General features: G+C 38.7%; 1 protein-coding gene across 8 annotated transcripts in view; it reads right to left on the bottom strand.

Moving 5' to 3' along the window:
- LOC113045774 (rho guanine nucleotide exchange factor 4-like) overlaps positions 1 to 24,974 on the bottom strand; it is a 77,081-nt gene that overhangs the window by 13,739 nt on the left and 38,368 nt on the right. For 5 of the 8 annotated variants that reach the window (XM_026206416.1, XM_026206415.1, XM_026206414.1 and 2 more), the window contains 4 exons: positions 18,844 to 24,381; positions 17,391 to 17,714; positions 16,684 to 16,813; positions 15,444 to 15,497 (listed from right to left, as the gene is read on the bottom strand). In XM_026206416.1, the coding sequence (XP_026062201.1) occupies positions 15,444 to 15,497; positions 16,684 to 16,813; positions 17,391 to 17,714; positions 18,844 to 24,381 (6,046 nt within the window). Of the gene's footprint in view, positions 1 to 13,516; positions 14,047 to 15,443; positions 15,498 to 16,683; positions 16,814 to 17,390; positions 17,715 to 18,843; positions 24,382 to 24,974 lie in introns of those variants that run through there. The other 3 variants (XM_026206420.1, XM_026206422.1, XM_026206421.1) reach the window with 3 other exon arrangements.

The following is a 24,974-nucleotide window of genomic DNA, read 5'->3' on the forward strand; positions in this document are numbered from 1 at the left end:
AGGAAAACCCATAATGAAGAGCAACAGAAAAAGTCTCCTGCATCATGTGACTCGTTTAATAAAAACAAAGTACTGTTCTTTGGCAGCCTCTGGTTCACATCTACTTAGTATTTTGCTAAACTTTCCTTTAGAAAGGAACCAAAGCACTTGTCAACAGAATTGTTAACAGATCAAGCAACAACACAAAGCTTTCTTAACAAACCCGTGGTTTTAAGATAGTTAGCAGACACTCAAGGGAACTATAACAACAAGCTTGCAGTTAGCGTTTCCTTTCACTTTTGAGCCAACAGTGTGACCAAAATGCTCCAATAAAACTCTGGTGAGATGTTTATTGGCTCCACAGTGGTACATTAACGTGCCCTTTCATGGGTTTTGCTGTTTGAAACATTGGGAACACTCTCTGCTGCTATAGCTGGCTGGCTTCTCTTCTGACAGGGCTGCTATTATTTATTAGTGTGCAGTAAACAGTGAGGAAGAGTAGACCTGGCCAAGCATCTCTCTTCCTGTCTCATTCATAATAAATGGATAGGAGAGAAATTTACACCCTCTGAAAGATCCATTGTTCTGGTGATGCATGAGAGGACGGTCCGTGAAATCAGGGTAAATGGGAAGAGTGCTTTAAATCTTGAAGAAATAATAGAGAATGTAATTGGCATTGAAACTGTGGTGAGAGTGGCTTCACGTCTGTTGAAATGGATGTTTGAAAAAAAAAAAAAACTGAAAACACAGCAGATTTGCAGTTATTACAACAAAAGCTGTCTGTACGTGTGAAAATTCATCTGGTAATCCTGTTATGATCTTCTATGTAGGTTAATTGTGGTGCCGTGGATTGATTAGCGAGACAGACAAGTGCATAAGATCTGATCCTGATTTGTTTATAGGCTGTTAAGTATGGCTCAAAGCATAGAGCAACGCGACGGCACATGTCAGCAGAGTTCAGCATTTCCACAGCCACATGGGCTGATGATATCAAATATAGTTCACTCAGAGCCTGAAGTCAGACGGTCACAGTGGGGTAACCCAAACAATCCTGTCTAGGACAGCCCCCATAACTGCGTTCATGTGCAACAAGGGAATGTTTTGATTTTAATATTGCCTTTGGATTTAAAACAGAACAGAACAAGGTTTGGGTTTTGTTGTCAGGCATTTGGAGGATGTTGTTGCACCGATCTGAAGGAGGTATTAGATGGAGAATCAGTGAGGGGACTTTGCAATCTCATGTACTGCATAAACATGAGACTTTCTCAATACAAACTGATGCCAATACTTGACTTTTTTAGAACTTAAAAGCCTTATTTGTGTAAAGGTATATTGCATTTACATTGCTGGGTGCAGTTAAAGAAATATTCCGGATTCAATACACGTTAAGCTCAATCAACAGCATTTGTTGAATAATGTTGCTTACCACAAAATGCATTTTGAATTATCCCTCGTTTTCTTAAAAAGTAAAAATTAAAATCTGTGATAAAGTGAAGCACAATGAAAGTAAATGGGGCCAATCCATTAAAATACTCACTATTTCAAAAAAATATAGCTACAAGATTTGTGTTCATTAAGAGTTTAGTGTGAAAAAAGAACTTCTTGACAAAATATCCAATATTTAAAATGACAACATAATGCATAAAACTTTAAAAGGACTAAAATGATAAGGTAAACTGATTTATCGTCCAAATAATACATCTTAACAACATAATTTATTGTATTCCATTGTAAATATCTTACCATCACCTTGACTTTTTTAAAGAAAACAAAAGACATGTCTAACACAAGGCTATAAATGCTGTCTATTGAGAATAACCTGTTTTGATCCTGAAATATTCCTGTAATAAAATACTGCTCTATGAGTACAGTTTATAAAAACTCTAGTACTGTATGTAGTCTGAATTCAGTCCCTGAAAAGCACGAAGACTGTAACCATCCACACACCTGAGCATGTTAACTCATGCATGTTTTATCCAGTTTACCATGTTAAGGCCCCATGCATGAAAACACACAAACATGTATATCTTTATGTGTGATTCATGATCTGCTGAGGGTAGTATAAGGAGTTGATCAAATAGGCAGGACTGTGAATGCGCACTGACCTGCTTCCTTATGAGTCCATATCCTCAGATAAAGTCACCCGACCACACAAATTCACCTCTGAGCCATGCACACAAAGACTTCCACTCAGCCTAACCCACATGCGCTTTAAAGATTAAGCCCTAGTTCTAAAATGACACTATCTTCCATTATAACAGCCAACAAAACCTAGGAAGTACATAAGTTACCAACAAACATCGAATAACTAACATAAAAGATTAAGAGAAAATAGGAAGCACATCAGAAAAGTCCCTAAGTCTTACTTATCTGTCAAGTCAAGTCTCAAATCCGTTTGGCTGATAATGTTCATAATGCTGCAAACTGTTTTACAAACCCCTTTTCAGAATAATATGTTTGTATTGTAGATATACTTTTTTTCCTTATCAACCGTATCATTACCCACTAAGTCAGCAAAAAAGGAGTCATTCACCTAAAAATAAAAATAAAACGCTTATAGGCAAGTTTTTTTCCTTTCTGTACTTGACCCAATACCTGCATTTCGAGGAGAGGTTTGCTCTAAGAATAAAAGCAGCCATACTGATGCATGATAAATGTATAATGTACATTATGGCTCTGTCCCTAATGGCTCACTTTATGTGGAGTTGTGGTCTTGTAACCTTTGCTTATGTCCATCCGCAAAGTCCAACAATACCGCAGGGTGTCCCATTAATGATTTTATGGTTTAAATGGTTTCTCATGAGCACCCCCTCTGTGGCCATAATGCAATGTCCTCACTGGGATTTCACAAAGGATAACTACTCAACACTGTATGGCATTACATCATTAAAATGTGTATTCAGAAGGGGACAAAGGGGCATGATTTGTGATAACACCAATGTATAAAGTACCTACTTAAAAGTACAGTTCACTCAAAATATATAAATCTGTTCCCTGCCCTTTTTAACCCTCATAAGTTTTTAGTTTTCTATGGAATGAAACAACAGCAACAACAGAAAGATATTTTAAAGAATGTTACAGCTGCCGTCCATACTACAATGCAGTACTGTTATTGGTAAATAACTAAAGCTAGTAAAATCACTAACTAAACTAAGATAATGGGAAAAAAAATGAAATAAAATGATGTGAAGTTATGTTTAAGTGTTTAAGTGTTAAAATGACTAAAACTAAACTGAAATGAATTAAACCTAAACATAAACAAAAGTAACAAAAGCACATGACAAAAGCACATAAAAAATTAACGAAAATTAAATAAATAAATAAAAACATCAAAATAAAAGCTCAATTTAAATTACGATAAATACTATTATTCTATCTAAATAATACTAAAATAAAGTAACGTTAGACTTCAACAACAAAACAACGCTGAGACATTATTACCAGCAAAATAAATGCTTTTGTGTTGCATAGAAGAAAGTCAGTCTTACATTTTGGAACAACATGAGAGTGATTAATTTTACACAGAGTAATTTTTGGGTGAACTGTCCCTTTTTATGCATCCCAGCAGTCCTTGAGCAGCTAATATATACAACATATACATATAGCAATAAATAAAGATTTTAACTCCTATTGATTGCACACTCGTCCTAACAGAGTTCAATCAATGCACCACCATGTCTTTTTTTTTTTTTTTTTTTTTTTGCATGTGAGTGCGACAGAGTTCACAAAGCAGGCGAACTCAGTGTAATAGACTTTAAAGAGCTGGTTTAGAAGCTGGCTTTGAGTGGCACAAAGGTCAATGTAGATCTATAAGCCCAAAGGGCTCTTCTAGAAAAAAAATCATCAGCTCATGTGTTTTACATAAGGTGTCCTACATTTACTTTAAACAACAGACAGCATCAAATCCATCAGATGAGTGCTATGCTTCCTTGTGATTGTAAATGTCTTTATTTAACTTTGATGAACCATATGCGTAGGTGCACTGCAGCATCTCAAACAAATGTGTGAGACATGGAGCTCCGCCTCTACAACAGCAACATGTGTCTGATTCAAATTCAGATCAGAGCTCTGAGCAGCAAAATGTCCCAGAGCTGTCCAAGCCTGCCAGGAGTAATGATGCCATGTTTAAGTAAACCGAACACATTACCACTGGTCTTACTACCCACATATTGTTGGAATCAGAGCTGCAGGACCCGAGGCAAATCACAGAGTCCATTTGCACATGTAGCCTACTTTCGTGAAATGGCTTTAATGAGAGTTTCTCTGAAAGCTAGCAGCTCATGGCTAATTCTCAAATCAAAATAAAGCACACGGCTCAGCCTGACCAATGTAAATGGGTGAAATGATTGTACGGCACAGCAGGCAAAAACACAGATGGAGCAAAAAAAAGAAAGAAAATCAGCTAAACAAGCAGTGGATCTTCAAACATATGTGCATAATGTGCTGATACTTGCACACACCACAGTATGAGGCTAGCATGGACAAATGCAGCAGTTCTGTCGTGAAACCAGAGAGAGTCTGCATCAGCATGGAGAGTTTAAAGAGATAGTTCACCCAAAATGTCATTTACTCACCCTCATGCTGTTCCAAACCTGTATGAGTTTCTTTGTTCTGTTGAACACAAAAGCTAATTTTTACAGTTGTTGATAGCCATTGACTTACATAGTATTTTATTTAATTTTTTTCTGTACTATGGATGTCAATGGCTACCAGAAACTGTTTAGGTACAGACATTCAGACATTGAAATGTCTTTTGTGTTCAGCTGAAGAAAATAAGTCATTTACACTTTAGATTAGGGAGTACTATTCATTATTAACCATATTTGCATGGATATTACTAGCATATTGGCTGTTTACTAGTACTTATAAAGCACATGGCTTATACTTCATGACTATATTCTAGATCCCTTAACCCTTTCCAATACCTAAACATAACTCCTACAAACAACACCTTACTTAATATCAATAAGCATATAATTTTTTTCTGTGAATTTAAATGAGTAACCAGCTGAAGTCAATAAACCTACATTCATGATGCACAAAACATGTAAATATCATAGTAAATATCATGATTCAAACAATTGCTATGTTAAATCTCTAAAATAAAAAATGCAATATTCAAAGAATCCTGAAAAAAAGAATACGCTTTCCATAAAAATATTAACATAGAGTTCTTCAGCATTGATAATAATAAGAAATGTTTCTTCAGCACCAAATGAGCAAATTAGAAAGATTCCTGAAAGATCACATGACACTTAATACTAAAGTAATGGCACCTAAAATAATATTTTTAATATAATAATTGTATTTTGGATTAAATAAATGTAGCTTTGGTGAGCATAAAATACTAATTTCAAAAACATTTAAAAAATCTTACAGTCAAGTTACGATGAAAGAACATTACAGCTTAAACTTATATTTGAACTGACAAAGACTATATATTAAAAGGGAAAATTGAAGCTAGCTAATCAGTTCGCCACAGATAAGCACTCTTGATGAAGAGTTATGCTAAGAGCGTCTGACCAAAGAAAGATAGCTTGTGAGTCACAGATAAGATCCTGACTGGTAAACATTCAGGCCAGTGGAGTGTGACATTCCCTGTGTATCAGAGAAGAGACAGCCGGCCCTGTGAGGTATCTCCACGTCACATCCAGTCAAAGAGTATTACACTCACTCCACGCCAGAGTCATCTCACAAAAGTCTGCTGTGAACCTCACATTCAAAATAAGAGCCTTGTACAATAATGGGTCGATTTATCCTATTAGTTGATTTTGCAAATATAACTGACTGGATTTGCCACTAAAGACATTTCTAAAACAGGTTCTATACACACCTGTGAGCACACATCAACTGAATTACAGAATTATATATTATAAATACTACCATTAAAAAAGTTAGTTTGTTTTATTGTTCAGCTAAGACACATTAAATCAAAAGTATCCGTAAAGATGTTTATTAAGTTATTTTTACAAAATATTACGCAGCACAAATGTTCTTAACATTTACAACAATAAGACATATTTATTATTTAACCAAATCGGTATTTAAGAGTGATCTTTGAAGGATCATGTGACACACTGAAGACTGGAGTAATGGCTGCTGCAATTTGCCATTAAAGAATTAACTTAATTTAAAAAATGCAACCAAACAAACTGATGCCAAACGTTTAAACAGTCGTGTACCGCATGTAAAACAGTGTAAACAATGTTCCAAAGAACGCTTCTCTTAGTCTGTATCAGACACAATACACATGCTAATTTAGTTTGTATAAAACAAGCCGTAAAAGTGACTTGAACTCATTTCCTGAGAGGCCTAGAAAGGAGCAGCCTGTGCCTAGCACAGTTCAGCCGGGCGGTCCTGCTGGTGCCTGTCTGACAACAGACTTGAGGAACTGATAAGCTGTACTCACTACAGACAGGCGCACATCATTAACTGACAAAATAAAGCTGCATGATATTCCTCACTTTAAGCTAAACATGTCCGTGGCGAGATTACTGATGTGCACTTGAGAAGCCAGGACAGTTTGATGGAATACAGGCAGAGTGACGATGGCTGTGGAATTCTGGGTAAAGTGTTGCTCAGACGGTAAACAGAGGGCTGAGGTGAACATGAAGAGCAAAGAGCCTTCATCTGGTTTTGTCTTCTCACTGTTTCATATACAGATCATGAAGCTTAAAGGGGTCATATGATGCGATTTCAAGTTTTCCTCTCACTTTGGAGTGTTACAAGCTGTTTGTGCATAAATAAGAGTTGCAAAAACTAAAGTCTCAAAACCAAAGAGATACTCTTTATCAAAGTTAAGAAGTCCCTCTAAAACGGCTCGTTTAAACACAGCACCAAGTCCACGTCACTATGTGGAAATATTTGTGTAATGCCACCCAAATGTTCACGCAAAGTAAGAAGGCATGGTTTCAGTAATCGCAGTTAGTGTGATGCAGCCATGTCAGGGAGATGCTTTCTGTATCTAGATGAAAGCAAAAGCGCTTTATTTGGCCTTCCGAAAGTAGCACGCATTTTATGGATGACCGTTTCGTGAACCTAGTAGAGGTTATTCTGGCTTCTGAATCAGCTTCTGTAAGTATGTTTTGTTATTAGTTAAAATATTTGCTATTGATCATTCAAATGTGGAGTTTTGCACATTGTGTGTGTGTGTGTTCACACATGCACATGCAGGGTCACATCACAGAGTCAGGTGTCTTAACCGTGGCTTGTGAGCTACAAACACATACAAACTTCATAACTGTGTCTGTCACGCGACCCTGTTTCCCTTTCAGACTTGAATTGATGGTAAAACTAAGGACATTATTAACTGTCTTTACATTTATTTTGAAAGATGAAGCTCGCCGATTATGAAAAGAGGTGTTACATTTCCAACGAGTGCTTGCGGTGTTCAGCCAATCACAATACACTGGGTCAGTTGTCCAATCTGAAGGGACTTTCACGTTTGGACGCGTTTAAGAAAGACCGTAATAATGTACGGTATTTGAAAAATAATGTGTTTTTTGAACATTAAAGCATGTCAACATATTCTGCTACACAAAATAATGATCTTTAAAAAAGCATCATATGTCCCCTTCAAGGCTGACTGATTAACTGCTAATTTGCACGATTGCTACAGTATTCTGTGCCCTCATTATGTTGAATTCTATAGAAACAAAGTACAAGCTCTTCAATGCATCCAATTTAGTCTTTTTTTCAACAGAAAACATGTAAACCAAGGAATAAAAAAACAGTGCTCATAAATGGATGAGATCCTGCACTCTTGCTTATTTTAAAGTACTTAGATGTATTTAAATAATCATATTTTTTAAAAATGTAGGCTAATTATTCAAATTCTGGTTAAAGAGTATGAACATGGTTTATATGTATAACCAGCAAAATTCAGTTAGTTAAAATATATATGTGATTGGTTTACATATAAAATACATTGAATTTACTAGTGATTAATATATAATCCTGTTTACTGTGTATTCTTGTTTCATTTATCTCTGTTTTATAGATATTTGCATATAAATGACCTCAAAGCTTACACACATGGATTAAAAACCACAGGATCCCTGATTTCATTTCAAGTACAATAAAGTGGGTCTAATTTTATTGGTAACTGAAAACATCAATTAAACCAAATTCGCTAAAACGATAATTGTGTCAATGTTTAGGAGTACACTAACATATGTATGACCTCAAATCTAACACACATAGACTACAAGCCTCAAGCCACTACATTTATTAGTAACTGAAAACATTACCAGTTTAGCCAATTTATAACAATAATGTGCAAACTATTGAACTTAGACTTGAACTGTAAGGGCCATATGAATTATGTTCTTCACTACGTCAATGCACCAATCCTGCTCTGGGCTTTTTCGTTCTTCTTCTTTTCTTTATTTATCTTTTGATCTTACTTCCTGTCTTTTTCCCCCCTCAACCAGCAAACTTCAGCTTTTACCCTCATTTGACTTCCTTGCAGACTGATGTCAATGCAACAGAAGTCTGGAACAGTAATCTGTGTAGACTGCAGATTATTCCTAACCCTGAAAAACAGGATCAACGTTTATTAAATGATCCAAACAGAAGGAGGAGTGTCTGGAATCTCTCCATGAACTCGCAGAAAATGAAAATATGCCACAATGATTTCACAGCAGTGATGATGTCTCCCTCTGTGCTGAGGCTATGAGGGGGTGGAATTAGGCTGGGAACATGACATCCTGACCGCAGTGAAATTAAGGCTGAGATTTTCTCACCTGTGTCTCCCTATTTAATCTGCTACTCTAAAACAGCTGCAGTTTTAAGAATTGCTATCATAATAATCAGGTAGAACATAGCCATAAAAAGTTGCTTTTGAGCCGTCTGGTTCAACAGAGTGTGATCTGTTTGAGAGCCGAGCTGAGGCGTTCACACAATGGTGAGAATTCCTCCGGTCAGTGCTGCGGTACACTGTGGCCGTGTGGGCCTCTGCTCATTGTGACTGTGGATGTACAGTAGCATCACACTTCAGTGCCATTTCACCCACAGACTGAGCTAAATACCTCAAAGAGCGAAGCAACTGAGTCACAGTGGATACTGCAAACAAACACTGTGTATAGTAACAGTGATGAAACAAAGCTGATACGGTACAGCCTGATGCCATAGGACATCTTGGTAACACTTTATGTGTAATGCATTTTAAAAGTATAATGTACATTGCAATGCATTATATCTTTTCATATATGTAACCGAAGTAAAAATGCATTACAATATTTGAAGGTTTGTTAGTCATGTGTTTTATTGCATTATACTTTCTAATGATGTAACAATGAATATATATAAGTATTATAATGCATTATAACTGTGGTTACAGTTACTCATAAGATCATACAATCTATTATAAGGTGCATTATATAAACTACTTTTATAATGCATTATATTTAAAGGCTATATTAAAGTGTTACCGAAATCTCTTTTAAATTACCCCCCAAAAAATATGGTTTGCAGTTTACTCTATAGAGGAATGGGTTTAACTGTGTTGCTATGTGGTTGCTAGGGTGTTTTTCTGTGGCTCGGGGTCCTCCTACATCACAAGTACATGGGATTTTCTCATGATTTGTTTCCTGCCAAGTTACAATCCTAAGTCTGAATTCTCTGAATTCTTCGCCTCTTTTCAATCGGTCACATGATCTGAGCTATTATTCTTGTGAGCAGCACAAAGGGTATGAAGCAAAGCGATAAATATGGGCGGTATTTATAATAACGATTATTATTTTAACAAGTATCATTCATTTCATTTAAACCTTTTCTCCGGAGAACGATACAGCAATCTTAAAAATTCAAGTGTTCTTCACTGAACCGAAAATGTTGCAAAGAACCATCGAAGAACCTAAATTGTGGAAGAGAAATGCTGAAATCCTGTAGAGATGTAGCCCTCATTTGAATATCTATTTAGAGACTTAACACTCATAACAGCTCTTGTCAAAACCTTTTAATCCCTTCACTTCTTTTCTGCATAACAGAAACCAGAAAAAGACACTAAAGTATATGGAGAAAGAGTGCCTGAAGTAGGCTATCATACCGTAAAGCTGTACGGATGTGGTTTATGTATAAAGGTGTGAATGAAACACCATCTGTCTTACTTCTGTCAGTCGTGATAGGGCCTGAGGGGCTGTAGACCCCCGTACCGTCTACACACTAAACAGATTAGCAGAGCAATCGTTGGACTATGAAAAGCAAAGGCATAGTGTAATTAATTTGGTTAAATTAAACATTGAATGGCATGTCATTCAGTTTCTTGACGAATGATCATTTATGAGGATTAAGCAATGAGTGTTCATTTTAGAAACAAACTTTAGACTCGTTCACTATCACTTGACCCGGCTCACACTGGGCGATCACAAGATCCTGCATTCAAGACAAAATACCCCACAGGGAAAATACGGACAGCAACACATCTCCTAGTCTTCCAGCGTGGAAACTCAAGACTTTAATGAAAGTGCTTTTGAGAAGAACTGAGACGTTCTATTCCTGGCACTGAGACAAGGGAGAAGTGGTCGTGCATTTCGCACAAATAATGAAAGCAGAAGAGAAGAAGAAGAGGATTTATAGAAGCATGATATGTTGATGAGTGGTGGTGGTGACACGTCCTTTGAGACTATTTCTATTGCGTGTCACCTTTTCTATACCACACCTGTAATTGCAGGCATCCTTGACATGTATATGCAGGAAAAGCCATTAATGGTATTAAATGTGTCAGGGTGCATGCAGAAAGTACTGTTCAAAAGCTTGGGCTCAGCAAGATGTTCTTGAAAGAAGCATCTCATGCTTATGCTTTAACAAAAATACAGTAAAAACAAACAATCTGAAATATTTTCTCACCTTTGTCTTCCTCCCAAATCTGCTACTCTGTAAAGTGCTACAGTTTTCAGAATTTATATTACTATAATAACTGTTAGTATATTTTAAAATGCTATTTATTCCTGTGATGGCAAAGCTGAATTTCCAACAGCCATTACTCCTGTCTTCAGTGTCACATGATCATTCAGAAATCATTCTGATATGCTGATTTGGTGCTTAAAAAGATTTTTTTATATTATCACTGTTGACAATAGTCGTGCTGATTAATATTTGTGTGGAAACTGTGCTACATATTTTCAAGGATTCTTTAAAGAATAGAAAGTTCAGAAGAACAGCATTAATTTGAAATAGAAATTTTTGTAACATTATAAATGTCCTTAAATGTCCACAAATACAGGAGCTGCACGGAATCATGTGAACACCCATTATTATAAGAGGTTAATAACATCTGTGCATACTACAGTGAATAGACAAATATTGTGATTGTTTTCTATTATATCTTTTTGTTGTTTATATTCTGTAGTTTGTAAATCATTTTAGAATAGTTGTGTTGTGTGTAGTTCAAGCGTGGATTAAATGTTGATTTATCAGACTTCCAAAAAGGACAAATCAATGAAGTCCATTTTGCAGGAATGTTTCAAATTTGAACGGCCAAATTGTTTGGTTTATTCAGTACAACAAGGTTTATGATTATGAATTCACACGCAAATCATGGCAAAACTTAATTAGTGAAGAAGAATAAGGGACAAACACCGAAAGTGAATGATAGGGCCCATCAAACAAGAATGAACTATGTTAACAACTACATTAGAAAAGTGACTGAACTTTAATAATCAACCTCAAGACCATGATTCCTTAAAAAAAAAAAAAGACCACAGAGAACTTCACAAAAAAAACATCCATGACAGAGCAGCAATTGCTAAAACTTTTATCCCAGAAACCAGTGATATGAAAAATATGGTGTCATGATTGAGCTCCAAGAAAACCTTCAACATCCGGCTTCTCCAGCTCAATCGCCTGACTTTAATATTGTCAACCACTGTGGGCAGTTTTAGAAAGAAAAGTAAGTAGCCAGTTGCCTCCTCCAACATCTCTAAGCAACTGGCAGATGTTCTGACAAACCACATTCGACTGGAGACTATTCAAAGGTTCTAAGAATCTATTCTAAGATGGTTTAACTGTATTAAAGGCAAATGGCCAGATATTACAGAACATACTGTAGAAATCCCAGTAACTAATTAGTTACACTAAAAACATTTCTTGTTGCACAGCACTAGGGTAGAGAGCCTCCCAGTTTAGTGAATGAGCTCTGCGGGTCCAGTCTGGCTTGAACCCAAACCATCTCTTTCTGTCTAGAGATGCCAAGAGCCTTGGGATTTGTGCGTAGACAAACTCTCATCAAACGCTTGTGACGTTCAAACTTACAAGCGTTACAGTTCAACACATTTCTCACGTGTCACTCGGATTTTTGTCCTCCTGACTGTTCTGCGATCAGCTATATGAGCGCTGTAATGAGGTCAGTGGACCGTGACGAGGTGACAGCGCTGTTTGAAATGTCTGTAGCGAATGCCCCCGGCTCACTGTGCACCATTTATTTCTCTCCATCACAGGGAAAGTCGCATCCCATCTCTCTTAGGACAAAGCATAAAATGAGAAAAAAAAAAACATCCAAATTGCAGCTGACGTGGGTAGCAGTGGCCGTTTGTGACATCAGTGCTACCTTGGCTGACGGTCATTGGCTTGTCTGTCACCATGCCAACCCTGAGTGAAGATAATGAGACCAAAATACTGCTCAAACTGGCATTTCATCTCATCTCACATCATTCGTTTTGCACAGTCTCTCTATACGGCTATGGGTAGTGCCAGCACAGAGAAAGAGTTGCTCTGTGAAGATTCTAAACCTGAAGAACTTGCGTTAATCTAGGTATCGGCTCTGTTCACAGAGGCAAAAGAGGCAGTGTTGGTTAAACCTCAAATATTTTTAACACAGCCTGTGCTGAATACAACACTGCATTTTTACACAAACGCTGACACTGCCACAGTGTTTAATATCACATAGGTATGGAAAAGCTCAACGCATGTTAACTCTGCACATTAATATCCTGTGAGGGAATACGTGTTGCTGCCGAACGCAAGAAATGCAGGCAACGAAGGGAAAGCCGTCACTTTGCTCCTAAGCAATCCATCTACATCTACCGTACACATTGGCTCACTTGACAGAGGCTTCCACAACATTACCACTTAACCAATTACGAGCCAGCAGGAACATAGATCAATAGATGACATCCGTGACAGTAATGCAATAATCTAAGCAAGATGCAGACGGTACAGAGAGTGGCATCTTCATACAACAGCAAGGCATCTCGATTCCCACATCACCACCTCCATTTCCAACTCATGTTGCTTCTATACATGTCGATTGGTCGGAAGGCAAACTCCTGTTGCTTTGACACTCAAATCGCATGAGCGACAGCTACGCTATGTGTTTACATTTGCATAGAGACAGTGGCTCTTTCAGCTACCTCTTTTTGCCCATCAAGGGCTCAAGACAATGCCATCACATTGACCGAAAGACTGCGGTACAATGAACAAGAGCTGTCACAAGAACCTCACAGAGGCAGGACGTCACCCGTTGCATGAGTGTCAACTGACGTCAAGCTCGAAGCGCAGCTCAAAACATTTGAGCTCCAAAGGTGAGAGAGAGTCTTACCGTTGGTGGAGTGAAGGCTCTCCAGACTCCAGTAATGGGACATGACCCCTCGCACTGCTCTTACCCCTCCGGCCAATCCTAGAGCGGGGCTACAGTCTGAGTCGGAGCCTGGCGACTGCTCTGAGCTGCCACCACTGCAGCCACCTCCTGCCAGCGGGACGCCCACCTCACCGGCACTGTGCTGGGTGCGCATGTGGATGCACAGCGAGAGGAAAAAGGGTGGTGTCGCTTGGGCAGGTGCTGGGTCCAAAGCGCGTTTCCGAGACTCGAGTGTGCAACGTAGCCTCAGCCTTTCTCTCTCATTCCTCACTTGCTCTCCTGCTCTTTTACTTTCACTCTTGGATGCACAGTCTCAAAGAGCTCACAGCTCAAAACAGACGCCCAGACACACAATCAGCCTTCTCTCTCTCTCTCTCTCTCTCTCTCTCTCTCTCTCTCTCTCTCTCTCTCTCTCTCGTACACGCATACAGTCACAGGCTGGCATCACTGGGGATCCTTTAAGGGGAGGAGGACTCATACGACTCACACGGCTCAATGCGAAACGCTCGTTCTGGCGCTGAAACGGACCGCCTTCCCCCTCCCCTCCAGTCCCCCCTTGAGCTCCCTTCCTCCACTGTTAAAGCCAAGCTGTTAGTAAACCAAAAGACAGCGCCTGGAGAGAGCACTAGCGATGTTGAGAGCTGCAAACACCTTCTAAGGATTTAACCCATAATTAGCTGAGATGACAATAATGACAAGACAAAAAATGTTTGAAATGTATCACAACAAAAGCCCAAGCATGCTTGCGCGGTATGCTGATGTGATACCAAAGGACGTGATTTCCACAGAAATGGTCAGGATCTCTGGAAACTAAGAATAGAAAAGAATGTGGCCGGTGTGAAGCCTTCCTCGTCAGAATCAAACTTGAGAATGTTGATTTGCGGGAACCCTTGCAGCTGTGACCACACTTTACATAACATGGGAGCTGGATCCGAAACAAAGATAAAACTCAGCGGAACATTCCTCACATTCTTGTGTATGACAGGTCAGAACGGCCACTGGTTAAGATCAGGGTTTTTTAAACTTGGGTCGGGGGGTCCCCAGGGGCCCCAAGGGGATCCGTGGAAAAGTTCAGTAAAAAAAAAAAAAAAAAAAAAAAAAACATTTGGAAAATAGTAACTATTGTAAGTAGTAATAGTATTAAAGTACATAAATTATTATAGAATTAAATATACAAATGCAAAACACTGAAAATTGGAAAAATAATAATAAAAACTATTATTTATTATTTGTTTATTTATTTATTTGAAAAGGTTCCGTCACAATTATTATAATTATTATTAGTAGTAGTAGTAGCAGCAGTAATATTGTACTATTATTATTTATTATTATTTGTATTATTATATTTGTTATTATTATTATTATTATTATTATTATTATGAATAGTAGTAGTAATATGAAACTTACTTAATATGATTTTATTGTAAAATGTATTATTATATGAATTATATTATTATAAATAATAATATTTAATATAGAGAAAGAAAAGAAAATATTGACACAACCATTGTAAATAACAACAACAACATCACGGTAACTATTTTTCTCTAATAAATATAAAGTATTTATAAGAGAACCAAATACATAGCTGTATTTATAGAAAAAAAGATGCTCTTGCAAGGAGATCTTCATATTCAGAGATCAAATATGACATCAAACCCTCAGTTTAAATCACACACACTTAAAAATCCAATTTGACTATTGGCCAGAGAATAAAATAGCACAATATAATCCCCATATTAGAATTCATAAAAACGCACAAGCTGAGAAAATGCGTTCAACCCAGCAGCCACAGATGCAAACAGGTCAAACAAACAGGTTTAAATGTCCCTTCAATATCTCCAAGCATTGTCCAGCTCATACTGTGGTTCAGAAGGAGTAAACTCACCCAGAGGGGGGACCTGTCCACGTTCCTCTTGTGCTGGTGTGCTGAGATTCAATTCTGTGGAGAGAAGCATGTATCGGTGTTAAGTTCTCTCATGAAGCACTCCTGAACTAAAACTACAAACTAAAACTCGAGTTCTACATTAGCATAACCTCAATAGGAATGCTGCATTGGCTTGTCATGCGGCGTACAGAAAGGTCGTAGAGTGGGCATGATGTCAGCAAGGGGCAAAATGAGGTCATTGTTTCTTTCTCCTCATAGGAATCCATATATAATAAGAATAAGGCAAGGCATTTACAGAGGTCTTGAAAAATACAGAGCATGTCACAGCAATAAAACAGTAACAGTGGGAGGAATATGAATATAAAAATGAAACAGAACAACAGTAAAAAAAAGATCAAGAACCTCAGTTCAGATCAGAGATTCTGGAAAAAGAAAATGCACACTTTAATGTATAACTGGCTCAGATTTAGTCAGGGTTTCATGATGATCTTAGAAACATAATGCTCATAACAGCAGGCAAACAAGAAACAGCCGACTCAAGGTCAGCCAAAGCCCATCTCATAGTAGCTTACACTTCTATTGAGACGCTCTACTCAATTTCCTAAATAAAAGTCTCCTTTTAAAAGTGTGCGTATGTGAGCATATGTAAGAGTGGGGGTTATCAACCCATGCCAGGTCTACCTCTACACTCAGAGAGCGAGCGAGAGAAGGCCTGGCGCCAGTGAGTGGGTGAGAAATAATCAGCAGGATTGTTTGGCAGAAAGAGAGAGGATCAGCACTGGGGGCCTTTGAGCTCCATGCATTACTGCACAAAGATAGCCTCTGTGCTCCCGCTACGTGCACACAAGACTGAATAAAGCTTCTTCTTAAGAATTCACACGCTGTAGGTGGAATTCATCTCTCAGCACAGATGTACTGTTTGTTTGTGACTGCAGCTGAGCAAGGAACTCCTCAGGTTTATGGTCAGGTATCTTAACGCAAACGGGTTAGTGTCTGAAGATGAAAGACTATAAATTTGCATCAAAGACGTCTGCGAGCTCAGACTGTCACAAACAGAACTATAAATAACTCACAGAGGGTTATCAAAGGTTGCAAAATGACGGTAACCATTGCCCCCTGGAGGACAATAAAGTACACCAAGACTTAAGGGAAAGATTTAGGAAGTCAATATACATACTTTGTACTACAATAAAAGATTGTGGTGCAATATATAGAAGGTTTAAATGCCAATGTTCCATACCTGAAAATGATGCACAGTGAGGCCAGCCCAAAAAATCCAGTCCAACAGGTGTGCTCTGGGAGAAAAAGTGGTCTTTGAGAGGAACAGAGGGGAACTGCTCTGGAGAAGTGAGGGAAAGTCTAGCGCGCACCTATGGATGAGATATAAGTATATATCATGAATAATAATAAAAGGTAAATAATATTTTTTACTCTACTACATACTATTTACTATATGTATATACAGTTTATAATGAAAAACACTGACAAAACAGTATATATTACTATAATATTATATTAATATTGTTAATTATAAATCAAAATTCAATATAAAAGATGTATATGTATATTTATATTTATTTATGATGAAAAGCACTGTTATTTATTATTATTAAATATAATACTATAGTCAGTACGTATTGTACTGTGTACATGTACTGAGGAAAAACTGTAAATTAATGCAATTGGTTTTAATCATTTTAAATGACTCAAATCCATAAGCTCATTTGATATTTCTAAAAGGCATCGTAAATGGTGGAAGTGTTCAGCCAGGTGTTTGTGCATTCAGGCAAATAACAAGAAACGGAACAGAAACTGGAAATCCTAAAAGGCACTACAAGGGAATGACTCCAGGAGCACAAAACAGAAAGAAAGCAGAAGAAGAGAAGAAAAGGTGCAGTGGGAGATTCTGATGGTCAGGCTGTTCTCCATTTTTGACGAGTTCCTTACTTTCTCGTGCTTCTGAGATGTTGGTGTGCTAAGCTGACGCAAACTTCGCCGCATGTTAAGCGTCTTTCTATGGATGTTCTCCACATCAGTCAATGTTTCACATGAGCATGAACGCCGACGTGTTTCGGTCGGATTGCTCTTCCTCTCCAGATCAAGCGCCACCTCCCTGATGCCCTGAAGAGACACGGTCCAGCCGTAGAGGTCTGAGATGGGTCTGGGTGCAGCTTTACCCTGCTGTCTGGACTTCATCCGAAGCACACATGCACTTCCCTGTTGTCTTCTCTCTTCTGACTGGATGGCTGGCTCAGTACTGTGCTGTACATGCTTTGAGTGCAAATTTAGGTGGTTATTGTACAGTACACGTACATGTCTTTCCATGGATTTCCACTAAGGGATGAATTTAGTCATATTTTGACTTTTAATAATGTTAAGAATTTAAAAGTAAACATTAGCAAGATATTTACACTGCATTTTTTTTCTTTTCTTTTTTTACATTATTAGTCTGTTGAATATATGCCTAATACATGTGTTTTTTGCCTGCACTTGCAGATTAGTACATAAAATAACAAATGTTTGGGGTCAGTAAGACCTTTTAGGGAAAAAAATACTTTTATTCAGCAAAGATGCTTTTAAAAACATGATTTCGCTTTCATATAAATGGTGTTCTTTTGCTAAGAATCCTGAAAAACAATGTATCATCGTTTCTACAAAAATATTAAGCAGCACAAATGTTTTTAACACTGAGCATAATAAGAAACATTTCATAAGCACCAAATCTGCATCTTAGAATAATTACTAGGATCGTCTGAAACTGAAGAGTAATGGCTGCTAAAAATTGAGCTTTGCCATCACGTTAATAAATTACTACATTTTAAAATATCTTATTGTGATATTTCACAATATTACTGTATGAACTGTATATTTTATCAAATAAATGCAGTGAGCTTAAGATACTTATTTCAAAAAACATTTTAAAATCTTACCAACCCTTAACTTTCAATGGAAAATATCTACCAATGCAAAATGCACTTATATTCAAGATTAAATCTATGAAAACCACCCTTAAAATTATGTGTTACTTGAGAACAAAAAAAATCTTTAAATATTTTTTGCACTGTAGGCCACACTTTTTAAAAGGGTAGACAATGTGATCATAAATGCTCCTTGTCAGCCACTAGATGGCACTACCTTTGAGAAATATTGTGACTTAAACATATAACACCCCTTGTAATATGCTGGCTAATCCAGGCCAATTCCAGAAAGCACCTTAACAATCCACTTTTGCTTTGACGTATGAACAGCCTTGGGAAAAATCAAACTTAAGTAGACTTCCTATACAAACAGCAAAGCTAAATATAGAAAGTTAAAAATCACATAGCAATCGCATCCAAAATGTTTAAAGGACACATTAATGCTCTCCTAACATCATAAACTTCAATTGACTTTGACTTACCTCTGGTTTGTTGTTCAGGGATGCAGAATTCAGGCTATTTTGCGACTGGCTGTCTGAACTGCTGTCCTCTAGTAAGGATTCAGAATCAAAAGAGTGGGTTGTTGTGAGTTGCGCTGTCCTTGGTTTCAGAGACGTCGGTCTCTGAGGTGGATCGGAGATACCGTCAGTGCTCACTCCTTGACCGAGCGAGCAAAGAGAAGATGCAACAGATCTCGAGGGATAACGGAAGCTTCTCCGTTGTGTCCAGCCCAGGCCAGGACTGTGAGGTTTAGGGCTCATGGGCCTCGTTGGTGTATCAGTGGTCTCAAAACAGCTTAAAGATCTGGTCCAGGTAGGTGACATCTGGTTTACAAGTGCAAAAACAGTTGGGTGTACGGGTGATTGCGACCTATCCTCTACAATGGACTCGAAGCCATCTTCTGAGATCTGGTCAGAATCTGAGTAAGGAGCACAAGGCAGCTCACCTCCTTCTATATATTTTCTGTCTTCAGACTGTTCCTGAGGACCAGATTTCAAACTCTGTGAATCAGAATGACACGTGTTCCTCAAACTCTTTTGGGAAGCTGGTGAGCTATTGAGTCTGGACCTGTTCTGAGGAGCACAGAAGGCACAATCGATATGGCTCTGATGTATGGACCTGTCACAGACCATCCCCGGAACCGATAGAGTTCTTTTGAAAAGTTCCGCTTCCTTAGACCGTTTCGACTTCCTCCAGGACTGCTTGGTTTTTACCTCCTCGTTTTCTGGCTGTGCAATCTGCTCCTGGTTGTCCCTCTCAGGATATCTGGACTCAAACAGGCTAGACAGGGACTTGTGAGCCATTGCCAGCTTCATGCGCAAGTTTAAGTTATCGGTACTCTTGCTTCTTTTTTGTTGCAATCCCTCTGGCATTGCGGAGACTCTAAAATTCAGTGCATCTCCATCTTTGTGCTGCTGATACAACTTTTGGGATTGTGTCTGTTTGTCTCTATTCTGCATATTTAAAGCAAACGCTTTTTCAAAAATATCATCATTGGAGTTGTCAACAAACTCTGTAATGTCTGTAAGATGATCTGTACTTTGAGAAATAGAGGTCTTGTACAGTGAAGGGATGGAATTGTTATGTGTGGGCAACCTTTTGAACTCACCCTGTTCATCTCCTTCCTCATTGGTTTCCTTAATTTCTGGATCAACCTTGCTATTGGCTTTGTGTTCTCGTTTAATCTTACGGAATGAGGGCATTCGAGAAAAAACGGAAAACACAGATCCCTTTCCTGACTGGGTTCTCTTATTTCTTGCCGAGCTGCGAAGACTAGATGTTGACTGAGTGCTGTCCTCTGTCTCTTCACTGTTGGTACTGGAGTCAAGGTCTTGTGACACAAAACTGGAAACACTATTACCATCACTGCTATCAAAACCATTTGATAAAGAGCTAATTGTTTCTCCAGCATATTGTTCATTCATGACAGTGGCTATGTTGGCTTTTGTACACATGGCAGAAATGTTCGCATGTGGGCGGTTTGTGATGTCATCACAAGAGCCCCATTCCTCACTAAATCCACCTTCTGATGATGGACTTGCTTCCTGTTGCTCCCCCAGTCCATTTTCGATCACAAATGAGCTCTCTGGTGAACGGTCTGACTCTAAAATGGCCTCTAAATTAGTGATGGGTAAAATACGGCAACATGTAACAAATGCGCCTTCGATCTCAGCGTTGCACAGTTGCAAGGATCGCTTACAAAGAGGATCAGAAGTTTCACGTGTTGAATCAGTGCTTTCAGGAGAGCTAGCCGTGAAAGTTTCAAGCTTTCTCTCCATGTTTTCCGATGAATAAGTATCATCGACCTTAAGTGAGCCACTCAGTGGTAATATGTTTTTCTCTTGGACGGGCTCCGGATGTTTGTGTGCAAGCAAATGGCCAATATGTGAAAATTCACAGTTTGTAGAGTCTGCATTAACCTCTCCGTGTGTGTTGCATTTGTCATCTGTGTGTGAGGGACTCGAGGTTTGCAACACTGCAGATCTGCTCTGACTGATGCCGTCTGTGCCCTTGAACTGAAATCCTCCTGCTGTCTGGTCTCCTTCCACTGCAGATGAGTGCAGCTGGCACTCCTTTCCACCACAGCAATCACAGAGCTGCTTTAGTATAGGATCTCTATGGCTGCTGAATCCGTTGAATGCAGAGGGTCTAGCAACATTATCTTTTCTGTCAATTGCAGACTTCATTTCAGGTACTTTAAAGGGAGTAGCCTGAAAAGGAAGGGCATTGTCTTTGCGATCACCACCTTTTGAGACTAAAGATCCAGCATTGATACTAAACCTGCTGTATTTTTGCAAAGAATTAGGCAAAGAGATCTGTTCACCTGAGGCACACTCTTCAAAATGAATGGCTTTAATATTATTATTTGTGTCTGAGCTGTATTCATTGTTTCTACTGTTCAGCTGGGAATAATCAAAAGGGGATTGGGTATTTGTGAAAGGATCAGTGCATGCACTAGACAAAATATCAACAACTGGCTCAATTGTTTCAACTGACTTGTTTTGTCTTGCTTGTTTGTCAGACAGGGTGTCAGGTCGATTAAATTGTTTGGAGGTCTCTTTATATTCTATAACGCGATGTGCTACTTGTTTACAGTTCATATGAAGGCCATCACTGAGCCCAAGGCAAACATCTGTGGGGCTAACTTGAGATTTGTCATCCGAAATCTCAAACAGACTAGCCAGAGATTCGACAGGACTGTCTACAGGACACCCTTCAGATTCAGCTGTCTTAATGTCAGGACACACGACACTTGGTGACTTAGGCCTAGTGTATTCTATGCATCCCGAACTATCAGAGTAAATTACTGACTGTTCTATCGAGGGAACTATTGTGCATTCTTTCTGGTACCCTTTAATAATGTGACGTGTTTTGCTATTCTTCATCGTTCCTTCTAAAATGTCACCATCATTGGTTTCAAAAGTTTTACTCTTAACATACACTTGTGCTTCAGTGAATTTACTCTGTGTGTTAAAGTTAATTATGCTAGTTTCATAAAAATCTGCCTCAGGCTCATGTTCCTCTGAAACAATGTCCTCTAAGCAATGACTGTCCATGTGATAACTACTATCTGAGTAATCCTTTTTTTCAGTGTGCATTTGTAAAACTGGGAAATTCTGTTGACCGTAATGAGGTCTGGTCTGCAGATCTGATTGTTCGGAGGTCCGGTCATTGATCACATGCTGATTCAGGGAATCTGACACTCCAGCAGAAGTTGTATTAGGCACATTTGAGAAAGCTCTCTCAGCTGCAAAAGACTCGCATTCAGAAACAACAGGTGGGGTGTCATTTAAATTCTGCTTTTTAAAATTTGGACTGTTATTCTTTTCAAAGTTCAAATCGAGTTCTCTGTCACTATCGTATAATGAAAGCCTTCCAGATGTTTTCAATGATTGACTGACTTCACAATTTATGCATGCGTCCACACAGTCCTGTTCTAATTGTCCCTTTTCATAAAGAGCCGCTGTGTTTGAAATTAAACCAGAGTCGTACTCTGTCACAGTCCACCGGGTGTTCATAGAATTTGCCTTAATGGAATCAAGCTGTGATTGGCTGTGTTCCACTGAAGTTTGTGATTGGCTGTGTTCCACTGAAGCTTGTGATTGGCTGTGTTCCAAAGGAGTTTTTGATTGGCCATGTTCCACTGGAGTTTGTGATTGGCTGTACACTATGGTGTTCTGTAATTGGTTTTGCTCTGTTAAATCCTGTGATTTTCTGTTTTGTATGGAATTTTGTGATTGGCTACATTCTATAGAATACTGTAACTGAGTGTGTTCTGATGTAGTATGTGACTGACTGTTTTCTAATGAATCCTGTGATTGGATGCATTCTACAGAATCATTTGATGGGCTAAGTTCTACAGAATCCTGTGACTGGGTGAATTGTAGAGAGGCCAGTGGGTCTTGTGATTTGTTGTTGTTGATTACATTTTGGGATAGCATGTCTTCTACTGAGCTCTGTGACTGGCTGTATTCTACTGAGTCCTGTGATTGGTTGGGTTCTACTGAATTCTGTGATTGACTGCATTTTACAGAATCCTGTGATTTGGTGTGTTCTACTGGAGTCTGTGATTGGCTTTGTTTGATGAAATTTTGGGATAGCACGTCTTCTGAACTCTGTGACTGGCTGTGTTCTGTTGAGTCTTGTGAGTGCCTGTGTTCTACTGAATACAGTGATTGACTGCATTCTACAAAATCTTTTAAGTGACTATGTTCTACTGAGTCTTGTGATTGGCTGTCTTCTACTAAATTCTGTGATTGCCTACATTCTACTGAATCCTGTGACTGACTGTGTTCTATTGAGTCTAGTAATTGCCTGTGTTCTACTGAATTCTGTGATTGGCTGTGTTCAAAAAAACCTTGTGATGGCCTGTCTACTGTTGGGGACTGTGATTGGCTGTGTTCTGCTGAATTCCGTGATTGGCTGCATTCTACAGAATCCTGTGTTTGGTTATGTTCTGTTGACGCCTGTGATTTGCTGTGCTCTATTAGGGGCTGTGATTGGCTGTGCTCTACAGAGGGCTGTGATGTTCTGTGATCTAATGAGGGTTGTGATTGGCTGTGCTCTACTGAGGGCTGTGATTGGCTGTGCTCTACAGAGGGCTGTGATGTGCTGTGATCTAATGAGGGTTGTGATTGGCTGTGCTCTACTGAGGGCTGTGGTTGGCTGGGTTTTGTTGACTCCTCAAATTCCTGTTCAATAGGCTTCTCAACTGATACAGACTCGTATACAGAAAGATTTGCAATAGATGCATTCGAAATCAACTGTACTTCAGTGTTACTACTGTCAATATCATTTTTCTGTAATTTCTTCTCACTTGAGGTTATGAACTGTATCCGTGGCTCATTGTGTCCTGACTGAGTGTCTGTGATATTTTTGTTAATTTGATCCCATTTCGATCTTCCCTCAAAAGTGTCAGCAAACTGAGACTTGGCTCCATCACAGTCTGTTAAGGTCAATAATGAGTCATTAGCACATGGCTCAGTGAGTGCTTGTGGTTCTACAGCGTTCTCTAAGGCCAGTAGGGGTGTTACGATGTAGGATTGGTCATTCCTTGAAGAAGAATCAACTCCAGGTCCCGCTGGAAAATTGCCGAAAACCTCCTCACATTCCGGAGCACCCTTAGCTTCAGACATTCCAGTGCCATCAACTCCCATGTACATGATCCCCATATTTTCAGTCTGCTTTTGCAATTGTTCTCGGTCCTCTGTTCTACTGAGACTGTCAGCCTGATTCGAAGAAGAGGGATCTCTCCTTCTAACCGAAGATGAGTGTAAGTCCAGATGACCCACAGAGTTGAGCGGTGTCCTGCAGCAGTCCTCAGTTTCATGACTCAAGCCAGAGAAAGTGTCACTGTACAGTGAGTGTGTGTCAAAATATTTCTCTTTTGTGTCCTGTGCTGCTTCAGAAACTGGCTCACACCATTCCTGGTGGTCCTGTTGCTCTCCATGCTCCTCCCGCGGAGACTCCCCATCATCCAGACAGGCTGCCTCACTTCCAGAATCCTCTAAAGCTGGGGCCTAAAAGGACAAAGATAGTATGTAAGTTATTTTGCTGTTCTTAACAAAGAGGACTTTATTTTTCTTAAAGTAAACAGTTTATAACTGACATCTGAGGCAATTAAAAAAATTTTACTCAATTTGTTGAGTCTTCTTTTTTTTGTCTGCAATCGATTTAACTCTAAAGAAGAACATATGTTTGTGAAGGTACCCACAGAGGTATGATAATCATTTAATTACTCTTGAACTCTTTCCCCTCACACCTGGAACTAATGTGTCACCTAACCATGTCCTGCTTCATACAGCTACAAATCAAGGCTCTTTAGAAAGCATTTGCTTATATGAAGCATCTGATCCATTAGCTCATTTGTTTTAAGGAATCCTTTTCCCACAAACAAAATTGTACATGATGATGAACAGATGAAAATGTAACGAACACATGAGAGCACAACAGATTCCATGAACCATTAACATCCTATTAGCACAAGCAACAGAGGAACAAAAATTGACTACTGACCAAAAAAGCTAATAAAAAGTAAATTACAGCAATACAACAGACTGCACATACAGTAAATAACACAATATATTGCAGTCAATAGAGAAAAGGGCATTTG

This window comes from Carassius auratus, chromosome 27, assembly GCF_003368295.1.
Source record: "Carassius auratus strain Wakin chromosome 27, ASM336829v1, whole genome shotgun sequence".
In the NCBI taxonomy this organism is placed as follows: Eukaryota; Metazoa; Chordata; class Actinopteri; order Cypriniformes; family Cyprinidae; genus Carassius; species Carassius auratus.